This window comes from Lathamus discolor, chromosome 3, assembly GCF_037157495.1.
Source record: "Lathamus discolor isolate bLatDis1 chromosome 3, bLatDis1.hap1, whole genome shotgun sequence".
NCBI lineage: Eukaryota > Metazoa > Chordata > Aves > Psittaciformes > Psittacidae > Lathamus > Lathamus discolor.
Genome location: NC_088886.1, coordinates 93,050,221 through 93,072,861, shown reverse-complemented (window position 1 = coordinate 93,072,861; position 22,641 = coordinate 93,050,221). Strand labels below are relative to the sequence as shown.

Sequence of the window (22,641 nt, the reverse complement as noted above, 5' to 3'; positions counted from 1 at the left end):
AGTTGGAAGCTGAACAAGGAAAATGTTTTCCCTTTGTAAAGTTTACCAGAGATTTGAGCTGCATGTAATTAACAAAACAAAAATCTCAGAAAATCCCTTCTCTTCCCAATTATTCCACATTCAGTCTCTTCTAAAATCATAATCCTTGGAATTCACCAAACCTCAGTGGAACTGGCCAGCAAAGATGAGCCGTTTCAAATGCAAAAGGATCTGGCTTTCATGATCCTTCCTGCTTGTCCTTAGGTAGAAGGAAAGAAGATTAAGTAGATCAGGTTTTGCCTCTTTTGCTGATAATCTCTACAAGGGCATAAATAGTGAGCAATTCTTGCTAGCAAGTCTGAGAGAAAGCTAAGTGCAGATCAAGGACAGTCCTTTCATTTTGGGTTATGGATGGTGAGGGTAGAAGAGAGCGAATCTCATGAGGGTGGCTGTCAGCCTGCTCTTGCCTTTCTAAATTGTAGAGAATGATCTTACATGAAATGAAAATACTCAGCAGTTTCTAACTCACTGATTCTAACATTGTAAGAGGTAGAAGTACCAGTACCATGAATGCTTTCTCTTTTGACAGTGCTGTTTTGAACTATGCCACTGCTACTGCTGGGTGGTGAGAAGACTGCAGAAAATCCTCTTGCGAGTGTGCTGCCCTGTGTCCGTAGGGGCAGCTCTTATGAAGAAGGTGTCTCTGCAGCACGTTCCTAGTATGCTTTGTAAGAGCGTTTGAGATGAGGCTGTCAATGCGGTCTGCTTTTTTCCTCCATTTTTTATCATCTGTTTCTCTGCATTTGTCCATGTACTTTTCCTAGACTCATGGTATCCTCTCTTCCCAGCTCTGACTCTCAAACTTGTTTCCCCCTTCCTTTTGCATCTTTTTAGAAGGACCTGAGATAGGAGAGGTAGCATTTAGGGTTTGTGTGAAACAGCTAAAATCTCTGCAAATGCTTTTGGAAGTTAAAAATGTCATAGCTAAACACCACAATTTTATGAAGGTTTAGCCCTGTATTATTGCGATGCCAATCTTAGAAGGGGATTAGGTCCTAAAGAAGCAACCTGAAGAGGGTACAATGCTGTGGTTTCCCCCCATTTTTTCTTTGGTCCTAGAATTTTAACCCCATTGGGAGAGTTTTTGTCTTTCACTGGACAGCATTAAGAGCTTGTAGTGTCTGTAAGTCTTTGCAGGTCCATCAGTGAGATTGTACAGTTGGGGATCTTTTAATGTGTTGCAACAAAGTGCACAATTTTAAACTTCTTTTCCCCTAACATTTGCTTAGAAGTAATTATCATCATTTGAGATCATCAGAAAGCCTTTTTTACAGTGATAAGCATCGGACATCAGCCTGAAGCTTAGGTCTTTTTCACACTGTGCTCAGAAATGTGCGTTGGAATGTAGATATCTGTCACTTGTTCTTGCGGCATGGCTGTCCCCAGTAAGTACTAAAGGCCTTCAGAAATGAGTTGTGAGTTGCAGAAGACGTTCTCCGACAGACTGTGGCAAGTATGAAGCAGGTCTGGCTGTGCTGTGGCTTATGAGTTCAAGTGGCCAGTGCTGGGCATCTCTTGGGAGACTCTATCTGTTCCTTCCTGGGGCGAGCCTTGCAGAACTTATAGTAGGAGCTTAGCAGGGGAGGGGGTCTTTCTGGCGAGCTAGTGTGCTTGGCTGCATCTGGGGAGGATTTTGTGGTGGAAGAAAGTTAGAAAATACAGAGCAGAAATATTTGGAGGGATTGGAGGGGCAGTTTTCTGGGAGAAGAAACCTTGCTTTTAAGAGATGGGGGGTAGCTAAAATGCTAGCCCTCTGACCCGTACCATGGGAACAACTAAAATGTCTTGAATCATAAAATCAGCTAGGTTGGAAAAGATCAGATCATCAAGTCCAACTGTTACCCCAGCACTGCCAAGTCCACCACTAAACCATGTCACTAGAGGCTTTGTCTACACGGTTTTTGAACACTTCCAGGGACAATGACTCTACCACTTCCCTCCACAGCCTGTTCCAATGCCTGACCACCCTTTGGGGAAGAAACTGCTCCTAATATCCAGTCTAAACCTGCCCTGGTGCAGCTTGAAGCCATTACCTCTTGTCATATCACTCATGACTTGGGAAGAGGCCAGCAACTACCTCGCTCCATCCTCCTTTCAGGCAGCTGTAGAGAGTAAAAGGTTCCCCCTAAGCCTTATCTTCTCCAGACTAAACACCCCAGCTCCCTCAGCCATTCCTCATCACACTTGTGCTTCAGACCCTTCACCAGCTTTGTTGCTCTCCTCTAGATGCACTCCAGCACCTCAGCATCTCCCTTGTAGTGAGGGGCTCAGAACTGAACACAGTATTCAAGGTGCAGCCTCACCAGTGCACAAATAGCCACATGAAGATCTGTTTACATCTGGCTAGCTGTTAATGGATAGTCTATTCTATATTTCTTGATGGCATTTAATATAAAATATCAGAGTACATTATGAATATAAATGAAATGCCACTTGAGTCACCTGTAAGACATTATTAGTACTATCATCTTCATCCTACTTTATAAACAAGAAAGATGGTGCAGAGGTGTCAGAACAGGCAGAAGAGTCATGTTCCTGGCCTATTCCCACATCTGTGTTGTTTCGCTTTACAGCTCATACACCTCTGAACCAGTGTGCTAGGGAGCAGTGAATACATAATGGTGAAATAGATTTCCAGATATTTTACCTTGGCACCTTAATCTCTTTTATCCTGTGCAGGGGAAAGACATTGCTTCAAACCTATTCCATGCCACCTTATGGATGTGGCTGTGAAAAGGATCCAGCATCAGCAGAGGGCTGGCACAAGATTAGCAATAAACCAACCAGGAAGGCAGGACTCCATAGTCTTGGAATTCCTGGGACCCCAACGGTTCTTCTCTGGTGCCTCCCCAGACACAAAGGATTGCTGGGCTTTTTGGGATTTATCATCAGACAGATGTGTTGTCATGGTAACCCCACCCAGGCTTTAAATCCCCCTCTGTGCAGAGGAATGCTAAGCCTCTTAACCGCTGTCTTTCCTCCCTCCACCTTCCTACCCAGGCCTGGGGAACTGGATGTGCCTATCAGAGCAGCAGAGAAGTGGTGATGTGTGGGACAGCTCTGGAGACAAGACACAAAAGTTGTACTTTCCTGTCCAGGATACTGGGCAATGTGTTCAAGGTGGCGGTCCCAGATGAGATGTGATATTGTCATCCAGCTGGGCAGACAGATGCTTCTCTGTAAAGAGATGCACAGCTCTGAAGTCTGTGCTCCCTGATGCTTCTGATCAGCCCCTACGCCTTACAGAGTTACGCGAGGGGAACGTGACCTCCCACTGCCTATGCTGGCTCTTGTGCAGCAAAGGAGGCTTCAGCCATCAGTGCTGCTGGCATGTCACCTTTTAAAAACACTCGCTTATGTTTATGGTAGGTTCTGGAGATGTCATGCAATACATTCCTCAAAATACTGCTCTTGGTGGGGCCTGGGCTATGGATGTGGTAGGCATATGGCTATGGAGAGCTGGGATCTTTGACATTTGTCCCAGGCTGCATTTGATGTCAGTGTTGTGTGAATGTGGGGAGGAGGGAACCGGGCATTAAGTGTGTCTCTAAGGAAAAGTCTGAAAGCTTGGTTCCCTCAGAGCACTGAGCCTGTCTGCAGCACGGCAGAAATAATCTGTCTGGTCTTCACACCTTGCTGTGTGGAGAGGTCATGGTCTGCCTGCCTTGGGAATACTGCTCAACTTCTGCCCTCCCAGGAGTCAGCACTGGTTTGAAATGTTAGCAACAGCAGTGATTTGTCAGGATGTCCTTAAGTGGTGGGTGTCAGGGGTCCACAGAATGAGAGTCTCTGAATGTGCTTTCACCACCTAGGGAGCAGTGTTCCTAAACAATGCCTATAGAGTGTGAGCTGTGTGAAAGCAGTGTTGTAGTGCGCTTTTGTGCTTCTTGGGGCTGGGGAAGGGCAGCTGGTGCAGAAAGATCTGCCCATCTCCTCTGCGCAGTTTGGAAAGCACTTTCCCCAGTATTATGTGCCAAGTTGCTTGTGTGTTCACATCTAGCCCAAGTCTGCTGTTGAGAGGTCATCACCTTCACCTTGGTGTAGCCGCTCATCCATTGCTTCCTTGGAAAAGCTATTAACATCTAAATAACTGCCTGGGCAAGGACTATCCCTGTCTCCTGCCAGGTCCCTGTTTGATTGAGAACTCCTCCCATGGGAGCTGCACCAGTGACACATTTCCTGAAGCACGCCGATAGCAGCAGAGTGTGCATTTTAGGGCTCTCTCTTACTGTTTTCCAGCAGAAGAGATTTGACTGGAATTAGTTTGTGTCTTACTTGTCTAGGACATACTGAGCCTCTGGGGTTTTGTTCTGCCAGAGCTGTCTCTTGCTCTGTTCACTGCTGGACCTTGGGGTTTGTGACACAAGGCTCCTTCCCTTTGGCTAGAGCAATTACTTCGGGCATTTAAAGCAGACAAAGCGAGCAGGAGAGAACCTGTAGGAGATGTGATGACTGTGAATGTCAGCTGCCTCAAGTTCTATTTCCAGAATCCAGGAAACTTTTCTGATACAAAAGAATATCTCTGTGGCAGGACTCCTTTCACAGGTAGTTCTGCAAATCCACCCTTCCTCTAAATAAATCCCCCTCCCTTTGGATCACTTAGTTACTGTTCATGACACTATTGACTTCCTTCGACTGTGCACCTTGTGCTGCCCCATCCTCCTTTTCATTAACACAAAGGCTCAGAGAAAGGGCAGACGTTCAATAGTAATGTCCCAGCCAGCATGGGAGGTGAAGGGAGCCTTGAGGTTGAACATCTTAAGAGTAAGGGATCTGTTGCTTGGAAGTGAGATTTATTTTTCCATTGCCTTAGCACAGGCACTTTGGGTCCTTCACATTGAAGTAGAGAGCATCATCTGACTGGTTTTAAAGTGGCATCATTTAGTACAGCAGGACTACTTCAGAGACTCTTTGTGGAATGCCTGGCTACGCTGCTTCACTCCACAGACAACAATGCCTTAGCCCCATCCCCTGTGATACCTCTTCAGACTGAACTGGGCACCAGCAAAGCACAGAGAAATGTTACAGAGCAACTGAATGTGAGCATTTCTTTTTCCTTTCGTTCAAACAGGCTTTACTGAGCACCCAGAATAAGCTGAGAACTTTAGTCCCAAATTTCACCTTCAACCTGGGCTTCTCAGGGAAATTCTACCACACAGGTAAGCCCCTGGCACCCCTTTGTCCCAGTGCCTGCATACAGCCCCCGTGTCCATGTGCATGTGTACCAGACTGGAGAGAGCATGATTCTCTGTTGGGAGGACTCAGCATTGCAGGGGATTGGCCACACTGCTTTGAAACATAGAGCCCCTTTTCTGCCTTTTGGTTTTGCACTTTTTCTGCTTTCTGTAGGTACAGATGAGGAAGATGAAGGGGATGACATGCTGCTCAAACACAGGAAGGAGTTCTGGTGGTTCCCTCACATGTGGAGTCACATGCAACCTCATCTTTTCCACAACGTCACTGTGCTGGCTGAGCAGATGAAGCTCAACAAGCAGTTTGCTGTGGTAAGGGGCATCGCAGTTTAGTTACTTTACAGTACTAACCCTTAAACATTCTTCTCCTGGGACAGCAGTTCAGGCCCCACTGAACACAAATACTGGTCTGGTAACTCAGCTGCATTTAAGAAAGGCAGTTCTGAAAATTGAAATTGGTGTGCAGCTCCTGCTGTCTTCAGGCAAGAAACACCATTCCTGTGCCTGCCTGTGAAATGGGAATGTTTCCTGGCACCTGCATGGCCCCAGGCAGCTCCGCTACATTCCACGGTGCAAATCCCAAGGCTGTTGTTTGCTGAGGTGTGAACTTGTAGCATTACCATCCAAATCCAATTAATTTACAGACTCTGGCAGTGAGAAAGCATTTCCGTTTCCATCCTTATGCACTGTGGGTTTGTAAGGAAGTCACCTAGTTGGTTGTATAAAATGCTCTGTGTGCTAACAGCCTTACTTCTGGTCTCCTCAGACAATGCTGAAGAAGCTACTTATCTAGGAAGTGCAGGGGAAATTCCCTGGGTTTGGCAAAGGAGGGGGAAGCTTTGAACATCCTGCGTTGCTGGAACAATGTCTGTTTGATACTTACAGCCCAGAGTTGAGTATAGCATACATGTTTCTCTGAAACGAAATGTCCTCTTCACCTCTAGTTTGGTTCTTTTGATGGTAATCCCCCTGGGAGTAGCAGGCTGCTGTCTTGTGTTCCCATGACATACACAGATTAGGAGCGATCTTGAATTCAGAGCACAGTTGCAGCATTATAGAAACGATTTAGGCTCCTCCTTTTCCTGGTTGAATAACAGTGTAGTCTTTTGCAAAGAGACACAAAGCACAGAACACAATTACTCATATTTAAACAGGCTGGCAGTGGGAAGGAGAAGGTTATTGCTTCATTTAGGGGCTCTGGTTTTCTTGTATACCACCAGGGCAGAGCTGTCATAATTCATATTGTTACCAGAACTACACAGGGGAATTAAAACCCATGAAATTCAGATATTTCCTGTCATTTTAGTGTAGCTCCAGGCACCGTACCTGCACCCTCAATAGTCCCTTGCTGCATGTCTGCTTTTATTTGAATTGCTAGAGACGAGAGATCCCAGGCATCTTCCTTCCCTTCTATATCAGTTAAGGAAATTTTGCTTTCCTGCTCTAGTGGCTCAGATCTAGGCATTGTGGGAGTGAGATATGTCACTTGACAGCATTGATTAGTTTGCAGTAACCAAGGAGCCTGACCTCAGGCTTGTGAATTAATCTCATTTGTCACACCTGGAAGCTACAAGACCATTCTTACAGGAGCCGTTACCAGTGCTAAACATCTTGGGTGATACAGAATTACCTTTATATTTCTATAGATGCGTAAAACAAGAAGTTACAAGCAGTATTTCAGGTTTCCCAATCCAGAGAGTTTTCATGTTGCTTTGTCACCTTGCTCCAACTTTGAGTTGATTGCTAAATATGTTCCTTATTAAGGATCTGAGTTAAATATTGAATGATCAGGCTGCATATTCTGCTTCCAGGAGCATGGGATTCCCACAGACTTGGGCTATGCTGTAGCCCCCCACCATTCTGGGGTTTATCCTGTCCATACACAACTCTACGAGGCATGGAAATCCGTTTGGAGCATCCAAGTAACGAGCACAGAGGAATACCCACACCTGCGCCCTGCCCGGTACCGGCGTGGATTCATCCATAATGGAATCATGGTGAGCACAGCTGGGTGAGCAGAGCCCACTTTCTTGCCCAAGGGACAGTCTCATAGTGACCTGTATCAGAGATATTAATCTTATTATCACCAGTGTTTCCAAAATCGCTAAGTCAAGCAAAGAGGAAAAAAGCTTGGTTACAGCCAGTTTCTGTGTTTCTCAGTACAATTCAGAGGTCAGTACTGAACAGAGAGCAGAACCAAGCACAAGACTAAACTGAGATCCCACTGACTTGTCCGCACTGTGATGAGTAAATGGCTGGGAGGAATATCAAAAGAGTCCTCTGAACCCCTGTCGATTATGTCCCTTACTCTTTGTATTGATCCAAAGTGCTGCTTTGACACTTCGCTGGTAGATCCTGCTCCATCTGCCTTTTACCTAATTTTGCTTTCCTCTGATATTGCTAGGTCCTGCCCCGACAGACCTGTGGTCTTTTTACTCACACTATCTTCTACAATGAGTATCCTGGTGGCTCAAAGGAGTTGGACAAGAGCATTCGTGGTGGTGAACTCTTCCTGACGGTGCTCCTAAACCCAGTAAGCTCATCTGAAAGGGGAATCAGTGCATGGGTATCTTGGCTGATGTGCCTGATGTGGGAAAGGACTAGATCTTACAGGAGATTCAGTATAAGCACCCATCACGGTGCAGTATCTCCAGTTTGATGGTAAGGAGATGTGAAAAAGAGGACCAAGGCAGTACTTGTAGTTAATAAAGCTTTTCTTTATACACTGCCAAGGATGCATCAGTGTTGAGTGTTAGAAACTGGCCAGGGTGACACGCTGAGTGAGCATGGCCCAAGGTAGAGTGGGTGTTACCAAGACCACGGCGTCTTCATGAATCAGAAGTGAGATGTGCCTTGGCTCCTTCTGTTCCTTGCACATCTGCCGCCTGTTGTCTTCTCCGCTGGCTCACTGATGAGTTTGGTCTCTGGGCTTTTGTTATGAAGTGTTCTCTCCTTTCTTCAGTAGGTATGCACTTCAAAACAATTTCTGTGTGCCTTTTTTGTGATGTAGTCACCCTAAGGCATTTTGGGGGATCTGCATCTAACACAGGTGTTTCTTTTTCCCTTCCAATACGTGACAGTTCAGTCAAAACACAAAGCTAAAGTAGTACCTTCAACAGCATGCAGTCCCTTCCCAGTTCTTAGCCATGGATGACAAATCACATGAGTTTCTCACTCTCACTCCCCATTGAAGCTGGGAAGATGTACTAGGTGGCAAGAGAAACACAAAAAAAAAGCAGTAATTTTTAGAAGATCCTGAATGTACGGAATTAGGAGACGAATCTTTGTAGCTCTTTCCTTCACACTCCCTCACATTCCTGCTTGTTGGCTGCAGCAGGAAAACATGCTGTTCTTTTTTATTGTACAGTAACATTCTCAATTCCCCACCTAAATTTGTTTCTTACTAAAGCTGGTTTGGCATCCGTTGTCTTCCCTTTCTCTGAATGGACATTGGCTTGCCAAGTTTAGACAGTGATTTTAGAATGTCTACCCCTAATGTAGCCACTCCCAAATATAATGGTGTTTAATCTCTTTTCTCATGACTTCCAAAGTTCTACCTTCTTACTTCTCCTTTATCTTTTTCACCAGCCCTGAGTACGGGCAAAAAGCCATGCAAGCAGATCTGAGAGAAAGTAGGTTGGTTCTGCCTAGCTTCCTAGGTGAGAACCCTGGAGTACTGGTCCCAGTCATTTGAGTTCTTTTTTGTGGGTTTTGTCATGTAACTTCAGCGGCTCTGTTCTCCCTGATGTTTTCTTTCGTTCCCTCCTCCTCTTGCAGGGTTAAATATGCAGATATAGTTACTTTTGGTCGGGGCTCTAGAGGCTCAGTGAATCATAAATTCAAGCTTTTTCCCTCAATGAGCTTAATTCTTTCTTGTCTCCTGCTTTTCCTAGTGCGTAGTGCCTCTGCTCTCCTTGAAGTAGAACTGTGACGGTGAAAAGGCCCTTGCAGTGTGCTCTGGATGCATCCCACAAACAGGCTGTAGTTTACAAACAGGCCTTGTGTTTCTGAAGGTTAGCCTGTGACCATCTCTGGCTTGGTATATGATCCACAGGAGGTATGGGTCTATAACAGCCCTAGGTAAAAAGCTGTAAGGGTTCATACTTACAGGTCAGGAAGCCAAGCTTCCATCCCCAACGTCTGGAAGCCAGCCTTCTGTGCCTATCAGCCGAGACACAATTGTTATCTTAGCACAGGACCAAATCTACCTGCTTAATAGAAGTCTGTAGTAAGGAGAAGGCTGTTCTTTGTGGTACATATGGAGTGATTGGTCAGAGGGAAACAAACTGCTTTCTTCTCTGTGACCATTGCTTTTCTGGCTTTCTGTTGCCATATGTTAGGTGAATTCCCCCTTGTCCCACTTCATAATTGTCAGATCTTAAAGAATGCCTGCAGAAGTAGCTACTGTGAAACTTCAGAGGTCTAATCCAGGGATCATTGCTGTTGCCAAGCAGTTCATAGAAACATGGTTTCTAGAGCTGCCCCATTAAAATTTGCTGATAAGTTTGTGATGGTCAAAGCAGCTGGCAGTGATCTGTGATCAGAAGGTTTGGGAAGATTGTGCTCTAGTATAGGATGAGTTTATTTGCCAGATTTACTGTTGGCTCTTTGTGGTGATTAAAACTCTTTCAAGCACTTTCAGATGATTCTGATGTTTACAGTTTTGCTCCCTTTTGGCAGTGGAGCATTTCTCTCTCTGTGAGCAGTGGAGTACTGTGCTCTAAGCTCCTCTTCATTGCTCGTGTTTGCACAGTGACTCAGACCCTTGCATTCCTCCTCTTGCTGATAGAGCCATCTCATAGACCTGATGGAAAGCTGGCCAGCCCCGCAGCCCCAGCAGTGATCCGTAGCAGACTTGGACTGGGCTCTATCAGTCCTTTTTGGTGCTTCCAGCTCCCTTTGAGTGTATATACACATGCAGGAGTCTCCAAGCCTGTATGCATGTGATTAACTCCACAGTGCAAACAGAAGATGTTTGATGTTCTGACTGGTGAACAAGGTCTGATGTCAGGAAGGAGAATAGCCATTGATACCCAGCAGACAGGCTGATCACTTCTGACAAACACTTTTGCTCACGCTAAGCGGCAGCTTAGGTTACTGCTGTGCCCACAACTGCTTGTAACATACTGCAGGGGTGCTCATACCCGCTTGTTTTCTGTATTGTAGGCTCCCTGTGACCTTTCCTCTCATCTTTCCTCAGTTTAAAGGAAGGGAAACCGTGGCATGCTGACAGTGGAAGGGAGGGGGAGAAGACGGAGGCGTTATTACCAAGCTAGTCCCTGGGGTCCCTGGGTGTGGATGGGAGGGAGAGATGGGACTTCAGTGTAGCTTATGTCAGAAGTCGTGCTCAGAGCAGTGTTGGCAGCAGTAGCTGTGACGAGGCAGAGCAAGCAGCCAGGCCTTGTGGAACAGTGCGTGTGTGTTACAGGACATGACTGCATCCTCACAAGTACGAGGAAATGGCCCTTTGGTTGGGCTTGTCTTCTTGTCTTCTAAATACAGTTCCTTGGGGCTGTTTGCAGGTGACAGCATTACCTGTGTGAGCCCTTTTAGTTGAATGTGTTTACTCTTGAGACAGAGTTGCTTCCCTGATCACATGGATGCAAACATGCAGGCTGTTTTTATTCTGGAGGGCTTGCAGAGACCCCAGGTGGTGACCTGTGTCTTCCCTGCTGCAGTGCTTGGTTTATGCCAGTGAGCCACATGCTTCATGCAGCAAATTTTTCCTCTGAACGTTTCACTGGCAAGTCAAAGGGATGAGCCAGCCCTCGCTGTCACACCACATTCCTGCGTTCCCCAGAAATGGGAAAAATACAACATGAGACTCATCCTTTGGCACCTTATGTGCTCCATGGCATGGCCCTGCAGTTACACCAAAGATCTTCTTGTCCTTTGCTCTGTGTTATATTTAGCACATCTCCTTTTTACACAGCAGCACGAAGCACACACTGCTCTTTGAAGTGGAGGTTCCAGAGCCTGTCTGTCAGGGCCTCTATCAGCTTAGTAGGAAACCAGAAGGAAAATTGGTCACTGAGACCAGTCCATGGCGACACTGGGCAGAAGACTGAATTCAGACCTCTCAAGTGCCAGCAAATGTCTTCATCCCGAGACCATCTGTCTCCTGCTTCCCTCTTTTTCTCTTCCCCGGCTGTTAGTGGGAAAGCCATTCCTGCCCCTGTCAGGGAAGCCTTTTGTTGCCTCCTGATCTTACCTGGCATCATGAGGATTCAGCCCTGAACTGTGCAGCAATGGATGCCCTTACTGTGACTGAGGTCTCTTTCTCTCCCTGCAAAAGCAGACACTGGTTGGGGAGTGCTAAATCATCCGCATAGTCATTCTTCCATTGGTCTTAGTGTTCTCCTTTTGTTTTGCTAACTTGCAGCCATGGTGTGGTTTGTGTCTGGCAAAATGCTGTTGTGTTACAGGCACTAGGATGCCCAGTTCCATGGGACCTGTCAAAGTTACACACCAGAGTCAAGTAGACAACAGTCTTTTGCACTCCTTTCCAAAAGCTAAAGTACTGAAACACAGACAGGAGGGAAATGCTTGAGAGATGGCTTGGCAAGGCAGGGATAGCACACCAGCTCCTGGGCACTGCAGTGCTGGGTAGGCTCCCATGGGTGTTCTGTGCCACTTTGCCCAAGGGCTTTCATCCTCAGGGTTGGCAGGACATTTTTCAGGGGCTGCCTGTGCTGAAGGCTCTTGCAAGCTAAAACCTTATCAGCTGATGTCTGTTCCTAGGACACTGTCCTAGTGCAGTGTCTCTTTGCAGCCCCTGTTCAGATGCCCAGATATGTTTGTTTGTATTTTACAGTGTGAATTGCCACTTGTTCCTTTACACTTGAGATGTCAGCTCTGAAGTGAATGAAAGCTGACAGGCTGTGGGCCTAGAAATAACTCCTGTGAAAACTGTCCTTGCACCATTGTGCCCTGGCCTGCAGCATGCTGCTCCTCTCCCTGGCCTGCTCCCCTGCTCTCCTGGCTGCTGATCACAGCTAGAGAGCTTGCTCTGATTGTGCCCTGGGGAGAGGAAGGGAAGCTCCTGTTCTGCCATGAAAGATTTGCAAGGTTTGGACTAGGAGGGAGTCCCTGATTTGATTTGGGATGTTAAAACTGTTCTGCATTCACATCCAGGGCTCAGTTACCACTCCACCACCAACATTCCCAGGGTTTACTGGGAGGTCTGTGACCTCCTCTCCTGAGTTCCTTCTGTCTTGCAAGCTCTTCATCAAGGCAGTGCTGTATCCTGGCAGATGAACATCCATCAGCTGAGCCAGAGCAGTCTGAGATGTGAACAGCCTCTTGCTGACAGTGGGATTGAGCTAAGAAGAATGAGTACTGTTACCTGATTTATCCCATGTCTTCCCTATTTTCAGATCAGCATCTTCATGACCCACCTGTCCAACTATGGGAATGACCGTCTGGGACTGTACACTTTTGAGAGCTTGGTGAAGTTTGTGCAGTGCTGGACTAACCTTCGCCTGCAGACATTGCCCCCTGTCCAACTTGCAAAGAAGTACTTTGAAATCTTTCCTCAGGAGAAGAATCCCTTGTGGCAGGTGAGAAGGCAGCTTTAACTGCTCCTAGTGGTTTTTGAAGAGGCATATCCCACATTTAAAGTGTGGCAAGACTGCTGATCCAGAGCACACAGGGGTAATGAGGAAAGCTTTTAGGTTTAACCTTTGTGGCTTGAGGCTGTAAGTAGCAAATTGCAGAGTGGAAGGGATGGGGAGTAGGAGCAGCAGGACACAATCATGGTGTGAGCTTAGGGTCAGGGATGGCTGTCAAAAGTGACTGGGGGGCAGGCTTGCAGGCATTTGGGTCACTAAAAGACTTATATTAATTAGAGCAAGCTGCTGTGAAATGTTAAGTGTCCAAGGAAGAACCCTGTTTGGTGCCGGAGGAGCTTGCAGGCATGTTAATATGATTAATCTTAAAGTAATCTCACACTGCAGAATTCATGTTCGTTAAATTAAAACATGGTTATTCCATTTTATCCCGGTGCAGCAGCTCTCTGCATGGTAATGAGCAGATGAAATTAACTGAAGGTGATAGAGTTGTCTGTCTGCCAGAAGTTCACAGGTGTTGAGCTGCACTATCATGGTGGCCCAGGCCAGCATGACTGCACAGGGCAAGGCCAGTGGTTAACACTCGCAGAGGGACTTTGGCTCCGGTGTCACCCTGGAGCTTTTGGAAAACATTCCTGTGTTTTCAGTTGAGTATTTTTGACGCTGGCAGGGTAGCAGTGTGGCTGTGAAGTGTTCTTCATATGCTAATAGCATTTTCCTTAGAGGACTGGCCTTCCAGCTTTTCCTCCCCTTTCCATTAGCTCCTGTGGTAATGCTTAATCCTATCACTTGTGCTGCAGAATCCCTGTGATGATAAGAGGCACAAGGATATCTGGTCCAAAGAGAAAACGTGTGATCGACTCCCCAAGTTCCTCATCGTGGGACCTCAGAAAACTGGTAATGTGAATACTTTGGATAAAGATAGATTGTAGCTTCCATGTCATTCCTCCAGAGAGGAGAGCTGGAAAGGTCTGTGTAGTAGTTCTGTATAGCTGTCCTTTCTGCAAGCTGCCAAATGACCACAGAGGACATTTCAGAGAATCTCAGATTTGCTCTAACCTAAATCTGGCAAGCCTGTCTGCACTTTGTCCCCTGGCACTGTGGCTGGCTCAGTCCTGATTTGCAGAGAAAAGCCTTACCTGCAGAGCTGGTTTGGCTTTTCCAGGTAAGCTCAGAGAAACTGTGACTTTTTTTAGTGTATCACAAGCATAAGCTGTCAGCAGGACTAAACACAGGCGCTTGGCAAAGGTTCCAGTGAATGCCCCCTAGTGCTTTTATTGCGACAGATCTGTGTGCCCACTGCATGCTCCTTGTCACTGTCAGTGGGAGGTAGAGATCCTCTTCTGTCTGACCTCTGTCACCACCTCTTAAGTGCTGTGGCATTGTGGTTGGCAGCGATATGGCTGTATATACTGTACTAGGAGTCCCTTCGAGGCTGAAGAGAACAAAATCTTCAGCCAAAGCCAGGTCTTCAAGCCTTGGCTTTCTCTGTAGCCCAATGAAACAGCACACACCAACCACACACAGCAAGCAGTGATCCTGGCCTTGGGAGGAAGCTTGTCCCAGCCATATTGCTGTCCCCTGCCTCTGTCACTGTGAAGCTCTGTTGGTGTGTGTGCAGCCTGAGCCCTTCTGTATCATGGCCCAAGCTGCTTGAAATGGCACAGTAAGAAACCCCTCTCTTGGCTGATTTATCGTCCTGCTGGAGGCTACAGCTGTTTGCTGAGCAGGGTTATTGGGTTTGGCTGAGTAAAAGGAAAAACATCTACAGCAGAGGCAGGCCAAGACACCTCTAGCTGAACTCCCATGCAAGGACACTAATGTTGCCCTTAGCACACCTCCTTCCCAAACACATGATACTGTCCTGCAGTGCACAGGCCACTTTGTGTTTGGCAGGTATGCATTCTGCCACATGACAGTGTGGCTGTGCCACCAGTGGGGGTAGCCAATGTGGGTGACAGCTGTCATGCTAAGGGGGTGACTTAGATCAGCTGCATGAGCTGACACATGGGACTGAACTGCTCAGTCAGGTTCAATCTCAGTGCTTGGTGTCACAGCTATTGTAACCTGCATGAGTGAAGGGTGGGTTAGCCACATGCGGTAGGAGTGTGCCCATCTGGGGACTGTGCTTTGGAGTGTTGGTAAAGCTCTTCATTCAGCCAAGTGTCATGTGCGACCCAGTTCCCACTAACTCATTCCTGTTGCAGGCACAACAGCTGTGCACTTCTTCCTGACCATGCATCCAGCAGTCACTAGTAACTTCCCAAGTCCATCCACCTTCGAGGAGATCCAGTTTTTTAACGGACCCAACTATCATAAAGGAATTGATTGGTAAGAACCCTGACACGTGCTCTTCTGTGCTAAGTTCACCTGTGTTATGTTGCTTTCTCCTGAGTTTCTCTGTATGTCCACCTCAGCCACCTTAGTAATTTCTCCATTTCTGAACAGCTATTTTCATAGCTATTGATCAGTGTGTGCTCTGTTTTCCTGCTAACCCAACTGCTTAGTACCAGGACAGGTAATTTCTGATTTCACTACCTGCTCACTAGGAGACTTGTAGGCATGATATAGCTTTAAAAACTCAGTCTTTGTTGAATGTTCTGCTGTCATGAGGTTTCTTTCCCTTTGACATGCAAAACAGACAACAGTGCACTCATTTAAAAGTCCTTTGTGGTTTCTGAGTTAAGAGGCAGTGCAGAGGGGACAACCTCCCTCCTGTTGTTCTGGGCTCTTCAGACTTCCAGCCATCACTATGTTCCTCACAGTGGCTCATGTTCACATGCATACCTTGATCTTTAGGTGTAAAAGTATGCTAATGTGTTTCCACCTGTCGGTGTCATTATGGCACAATTACGCTACTGTGTTTCCAGGCAGAGACATTTCAAAGGTGTTTCTTGCTCAAAGCATTGACTTCAGGTCAACTGTGTGCACTGTGCTCCCTCACACATGGCTCTGAGGGCAGCTGTGTGGCAGCAAGGCATTCTGCTGTTGGATTTCTTTGCCCATGAGCTCTGGGAGACTTTGACTTCTCTGATCATTTAGAGGACTGCTGCAAAGGTATCACAAGGGGGTTAGTACTTGAGCAAAGCTCACAGGAGTCAAGCACTACAGAACTGTTGCACTAGCTGACAGGCCTAGAAAGCACAGGTTTTTACATGCATCTCCTGGAAAAGTCATCCAACTTGACTGGAGTGTTGCATCACATGCAAGAATCTTTATGTTTAGCATGGAATCCGAGTTAGTTGTATAGCTTAAATTTCAACAGACCAGTCTTCTAGCACTTTACCGTGCCCTGTCCTACACATTGCCCTCTCTGCCTTGCTCAAATGCCTTAGGTACCATGTAAGCTCCTGTGAGGCAGAGCAGAGCTCTTTACCCTGCGCCTCAGCTATGGACAGATGTGCAGAGAGACACGTGTGTTAGATGGGTTTAAACAGGTCTAGGTGGGTTTAAACAACCAGTCAGTGGCAGGACAGGCAGCTCATTCTGGTCTTACTCTTGGACTGAACCTCTTTTCTATGAGAACTAGTACCCTACCCTCAGCCTTTTCTTTCCACTGCCCAAAGACTTGGGGAATACACTCTCAGCAAAATACTTTCTTGCCCTTTTATCATCTCCAACTTTCCATGTTGTGCTCCACCACACCTTATCCTCTGCCAGCTCTGTGCCCGTTTTCCCATTCACTGCGTTCCTGGCGAGCTGCAGTTGTTCTGTGAACTGTGTCTGTTCAAGAGGCATAAGGGCATCATTTTGTCATGTGCCATTTCTTTGTTGGGCCAAGCTGCTCACCAGTGTCCCATCTGTTTGGCAGGTACATGGAATTCTTTCCCATCCCCTCCAATGCCAGCACAGACTTCATGTTTGAGAAGAGTGCCAATTACTTTGACACAGAGGTGGTACCAAAACGTGGTGCAGCCCTGCTCCCTCGAGCCAAAATCATTACTGTTCTGATCAACCCTGCTGACCGAGCCTATTCGTGGTACCAGGTAACTTCCCAGCACTGTTCTGTGGGTGAGGGCCAGAGAGGTGTTCCAGTGGGGTGAAGTGGAAATCCTGTGGCTCCATCTCCCTAGAGGGGCCAGGGGACATGAGGCAGGCTGTCTGCAGAGTGTGGACAGTTACACACAAAGGCATTGGTGGGTGGTTGTGCCAAGTCAGTGGGGTCTGCAGAGAGATGCGTAAGGTGGAATTCTGCGTTTTTGCTCCTAAATTCAGCTTATGTTTTCCAGCACCAGCGTGCTCACAATGACCCTGTGGCACTCAATTACACCTTCTACCAAGTGATCTCTGCAAAATCCCAGGCCCCTCAGGAACTGCGCAACCTGCAAAGCCGATGCCTGCTCCCTGGCTGGTATTCAACTCACCTAGAGCGCTGGCTAACATACTACCCCGCTGGGCAGGTAGGAGGCTTGGCAGTAGAGGCTGTTGTGTGGAGCCCTTTGTAGGTTTAGTGTAGAGAACAAACTGTTACATGTGTGTATGCTTCAGCTACCCACTCACTCCAGCCCCTTGTTTTCATGTGACCTCCTGTCTTGTCTTCTGGAACAAAAGCCACCATTTGCTTCCTCCTATTATGAGCTAGTAAGAAAATAAGGCTTGAATACTCTGATTTTGCACCTTACTGTGTTTGTAAAAGTAAATGGGTGCAGAAGGATACTGTGATCTCCTGGAGAGCTCCAAAGTATTGAGAAGTTCAGCAGTGTTAGCGCTCCCTTCCTTTCATGTTGGCCAGAGACTCTCTTCAGGCCCAGTAGGCACTCAGCTACTTGCTGCAGTTTCACTGCTTTAAAGAGAGGCTCTGTGTCTCTGCTACTTCTTAGTTCCTGTGTTGCAAAGCCTTTATCTGCCTGCTGAAGGGGAATTTCACTGCAGAGATGTCAGGATTCTATGTTTTGTGTATAAATTTGCAAAATGTCCATTAATAGATAATAACAGAACATTACTATCTCTAAATTCAAAAGAAATTTATAAACTGTCTAATACAGTGTGAGTCAGAATACGTTTCTTTAACTTTCTTTCTTTCTGCTACTGGGGTTATCCTCAGACAGTCTATAATCCAGCAAAGGCTTATAAGACCATTTAGTCTGTTATTCTCTGCCAAAGCAGCAGCCTAAACTGTACATGACAGATCTGCCAAGACTAAAAGAGACATGGGAAAACATTCTTGGGCTTACATCTCATTGCCCTGCTATTTCTGGAGGTCACTGCTGTGCGGAATGATAGAGCCAGACACACCATCCGTGCACTTATTATGGGTCAGGTCTCCGACGTTCCCCAGAACACAGTTCATGTGTCTATTTTTTTTGCTCTGTTCTTTGAAATGGGTAATTTATTAGTACAAATGTTGTTCATTATTGTTTATCACACATGTAGCAGGAGAATACTCGGAGATTACAGAAGAATACTTAGCACAGTGGCTGCTGGCATCTAAAAAGGACATATGAGGTTTCCAAAGACAGTCTGTAAATTGTGCTACTGCTGGGCCTTAGTGCTTAGTTACAGGAGGGTTGGCCAAAGGCAAGTTTATTAAGCAAAGCCTGTCAAGGTCTACTGTTTTATGGTACTTGTGGCCCGTATTATAACTATCTATCTGTGGTGCCAAATGGGCCACATCCCCTCACCGTGTTGCTCTAGAACAAACGGGCTTTTTTGGCAGCCTTTACTCACATGCACAAGGGTCAGGGGCAGTTTGAGATCCAGGAAGCTCACGGGTGTCATTCAGCACAGGCTGTTAGAGGCTAAGGCGGCTGCTGTCTTTTCAGCTTCTCATTGTGGATGGTCAGGAGCTGAGACACAATCCTGCCTCTGTAATGGACAACATCCAGAAGTTCTTGGGAGTAACGCCACTGTTCAACTACACCCAGGCCCTCAGGTAGGGAAATCATTTTGGGAGGATGCTTCCTTTGCCAAGTGTGATACTAATAAACACTTGTTTAGAAGAATACTTACCTTGAAGTATACAAGACTTAAAAGACTACAAGACCTGCTATGGTTTCAGAGGTATGGCTAACCCTAAACTTAGGTTCAGCTAGCATGAGGTGCTATGCTGAGACTGAAATCATAACTTAGCCTTTCAAGAAATTATAGGGAAAGGGGTGGGTTTTTGTCATTGTCACGGAGAAGCACAAAGTTGCTTACAGCAGTAACTATAATGTTTTCCATTTAGTCTGTATGGTTTCAGAAAAGGTGCTGGAATTATTAGCACTCCTTATGCTTTGTGTTATATCTGACAGAAAGTAGAGGAGGTAGATTAAAAATGTGTGACAAGCTGCTCATATCTGCAACCAGATGGAGATTAGGGACACATGGCACAGTTCTGAAATAGTGAGTCTATTATTACAGAAGACATGGTCTTGACAGGTGCCCAGAGCTATCTGAGGAAGTGTTAGTAGAGGCACTACCCCACTGCTCATAAGCTGAAGGATGTTACTCAGCCATTTCTGTGATCTTGCCCATACTGCAAGTGCAGTTAATCTAAATAGATTAAGTGCTAGTTGAAAGTCTTCAGTGGAGATCCTCAATATTGTTCTTTGCAGCTGAAACCTGTGTTTTCACATCCCTCCTCTCACAGCCTATGCTTGTTGAGGGTGGTGGGTGGTGTGTGTAGGCATATGGCAATTGCCCTTTAACAGTAGAGAGGAGAACAAATTCAGTTCTCCTCCTACAGGTCTTTTCAAAGGGATGGCACACACTCCCCAGGGAAAGGCAGGTTTAGAAATGTCAGATTATTTGACAGCCTTACTTGCTGGAGCACTTGTGGTGATAATAAATGGATTATTTAGAATCATGGTACCAACTGGTATACTTCAGCCAGGGTCAGAAAATAAATGGTCAGCTCACCTCAGAGTTTGGTAGTGGGCCTTGCTCAAACCTCAAGCTCCCCTTTGGCCATCTGAGGGGACAGGCCAGGCCAGGCCAGACTCAGACACTGTTCCCAGCATTGCCTTATACCTGTGTTTTAACAAGAAAAGAAACACTGACTTTTTAAATGCTTGGGGGGGTGGGGAGGGGGTGGTTCTAATACTTCTCAATTATAATGAGGAGATTTAAAAGAATTTACATACACTAAAACATTATTTTTCCTCCCCCCAATCTTAACAAATACTGTTAACACTATGTTGCCTCTGAAATGTGCATAAAGCTGAGACAGTCACAGTTGGAATGGATTTCTTGTCAAAGTAGTCAAGTGCCAAAAAAAAGGAACCAAAACCACAAACAAATAAGTAAATAAAACCCAACCCCAATTTGTAAAACACTGAAATGGGAAATGCTTAAGAAGTTACTTAATTTCTGCTGCTACAAATTGGGCATGTGGCTGTATCATTTAAAGACAAATGTCCTTTTCAGATTTGATGAAGCAAAAGGATTTTGGTGCCAGCTGCTAGATGGAGGAAAGACTAAATGCCTAGGAAAGAGTAAAGGAAGAAAATATCCTGATATGGACTCCTTGGTAAGTAACTGTCTCAAATCTGTTGGCAGCAAGAGATGTAGAAACATCCCAGCAACCCAACCTGGATTTTCATACCGTCTGTGTCCTAGATGACCTACACAACACGTGTCCAGGGTAACATTTTCCACTAATGTGGTCTGTGTTTTCCACAGTCACGGCTGTTCCTAAGAGACTTCTACCACGAGCACAACATTGAATTATCCAAGCTGATGAACAGACTTGGGCAGCCCCTTCCAATATGGCTCCGAGAGGAACTGCAGAACTCCAGCTGGAGCTGAGGGACTCCCTTGCCCCCAGTGCCATTGGGATGTGTGGTGCTCCAACGTGCGCTATGGTGCCATCTATTGTCAAGCCAAAATAACTCGACAAATGAGCAGGAGCAGAGAATGTGCATGTGGAGCCTTTCCCCACCATTGGGAAGGGCTGCTGCCTCTGACACTGCCCTGGGATACAGAGTGCAAGTCACATTCTTGAGTATTAATGGTGTGATACACTTTTGACTTTTACTTACAGGAAGGCTTTGGAATGCCTGCCCTACATTTGAGCAGGGGAGAGAGCACCGTAAACACTTTATGTTTAAAATACTCCTCTCAGTATATGAAACAGGCAGTAGCTGGAGGGTTAACGTGTTACGCCTCCGCGTCCAGAAGTAAAGACTTAAGAGGTGAGCTATTCAGCCCACTGCTGTGAAAAAACAGCAGCTTAATAGAAGGGGGAATCTAGTCCAGTGAGCCCCAGCTTGCCAGTGAGCAATAGACTACAAGTCTATTTGGCAACAGCAAGGTACAAGAGCACCTTGTTCCTCCCCATGCGGAGTGATCATGAGTTAGTGTACTGTGTGTGGCTGATGGAGACCGCACTTTCTTGGAGACAGATGTAATAGACCTAAGATTTGCCTCTCCTTACCTGCAGCATTGTCGGTCTGATAGCGTCCAGTGACTGTGGTCAGTGGGCAGTGGGAGAAAAGGCAAAGCTGTGGCTACTGTCGCTGAATTGGTTTGTTATCTTAGGGAAAAAGTTGCCACATGTGGCAATGGGGCGAGTACTTCTCTGCAGGGACTTTAGGCATTTCAAAAGAACCAAGGAGCAGTATGTCTCTTTGGGGCACTTTGGAGGCATGTGTTAGTGCAGCACAGCAGCTGGGGGAGGCAAAGCTCAGGTACTGTCAAATAAGGCTGATATAGCTGAAAGCAGACAATTCAGTTCCCCATGTCTGATCAGCTAAAAAAACAACCCAAACCAACAAATATTTGTCTCTTTCCAAGAGCTCCAGGGTCCCTACCACCTATGCCGATAGCTAGCACCTGTTTAATCCCCATGCAGTCCAACAGTCCAAGGAGGAAAGCAAAATACAGTTAAAAGTATCATTCAGAAAGGCTTGGAATTAGAAGCGTTTTTCAGTGTCCAAAAGGGGCTGTTCAGTTTACTACTGCAAAGTCAAGTAAGTACACGAAGGTGCTTTGCCTCCTCCTGCAGTTGCTGGATAACTGTTCTCAGAGGAAATCCTCTGTCATGGTCGTACGTGTTTTCTGTCACTGAGCCATGGGCTTTGGAGCTGTGTGGGCCATCGTCCCTCCCTCCTGGGCACAGACGGTCCTTGGAGACTGCTGCGGTTCCTGAGAACAGAGTGGCAGGATCCATATGAACACAGAGTATGGAAACTTCCACCACCTGTCACGAGCTCCTTTTCTCCTACCCAGAGAGAAGTTGCTTCAACCAAGCTTTTCCATTGAGCCTTAGGTATTGTGTATTTCTGAATGAATGGTGCATTTACCGTTGTATGTAAATGTATATAGTATGCAATATAGTATTTTATTTCATGTGCCCTTGGAAAGGGTTATTTTGTGCAGCCAAAAAAAACAACAGAAAGACTAGAAACCCCTCTCTCGCTCCTGTTAGAGAGAAGAGCCCAACTTCCTGCACTGGATTCATGTATAGCATCATTCACATTGAATGATAATGAAGAAATTCTTGGCTCTTGAAGCTGAGCACAAGTGTCTGAATAAAAGCTAGAAGTAGTAGTAAGTGGAGATTCAATAAATGTACTACTTATTTTTCTTCTTTGTGATGATTTGGAGTGATGTCATGGACACATAGCTGGTACAAGGGTAAGAAAAACTGAAACCCTCCAGGTCTTACAGCTGATACTTGGGGGGTCAACAGAGGTGTTTGTTTAACTTACATCTGTAACAGCAGAGGAGCACCTGTAGGCTTGCAGAAACGCACAGCACACAGCCTGTAATTAGAGAGCCCACGAGCCAGACCTACAGTAATACGCAACCTTACACTGAACTGGAAGCAAAACATTGTTTAAATAGTCTCGGGTATGAGAGCATTGTAAAACAGCTTTACAGCCCTCACCTCACTGAGCACTTCAGAGATAAACAAATGC

General features: G+C 46.2%; 1 protein-coding gene across 10 annotated transcripts in view; it reads left to right on the top strand.

Annotated features, from left to right (window-relative positions):
• Window positions 1–22,306, top strand: part of NDST2 (N-deacetylase and N-sulfotransferase 2) — a 142,141-nt gene extending 119,835 nt beyond the window's left edge. For all 10 annotated transcript variants that reach the window (XM_065670630.1, XM_065670632.1, XM_065670628.1 and 7 more), the window contains 12 exons: window positions 5,111–5,198; window positions 5,389–5,543; window positions 7,043–7,228; window positions 7,636–7,764; window positions 12,608–12,790; window positions 13,600–13,696; window positions 15,007–15,130; window positions 16,611–16,785; window positions 17,029–17,199; window positions 18,562–18,671; window positions 20,147–20,249; window positions 20,402–22,306. In XM_065670630.1, the coding sequence (XP_065526702.1) occupies window positions 5,111–5,198; window positions 5,389–5,543; window positions 7,043–7,228; window positions 7,636–7,764; window positions 12,608–12,790; window positions 13,600–13,696; window positions 15,007–15,130; window positions 16,611–16,785; window positions 17,029–17,199; window positions 18,562–18,671; window positions 20,147–20,249; window positions 20,402–20,527 (1,647 nt within the window). In that variant the 3' untranslated portion in view covers window positions 20,528–22,306. The remainder of the gene's footprint in view (window positions 1–5,110; window positions 5,199–5,388; window positions 5,544–7,042; window positions 7,229–7,635; window positions 7,765–12,607; window positions 12,791–13,599; window positions 13,697–15,006; window positions 15,131–16,610; window positions 16,786–17,028; window positions 17,200–18,561; window positions 18,672–20,146; window positions 20,250–20,401) is intronic.
• Window positions 22,307–22,641: the final 335 nt, after the last annotated feature.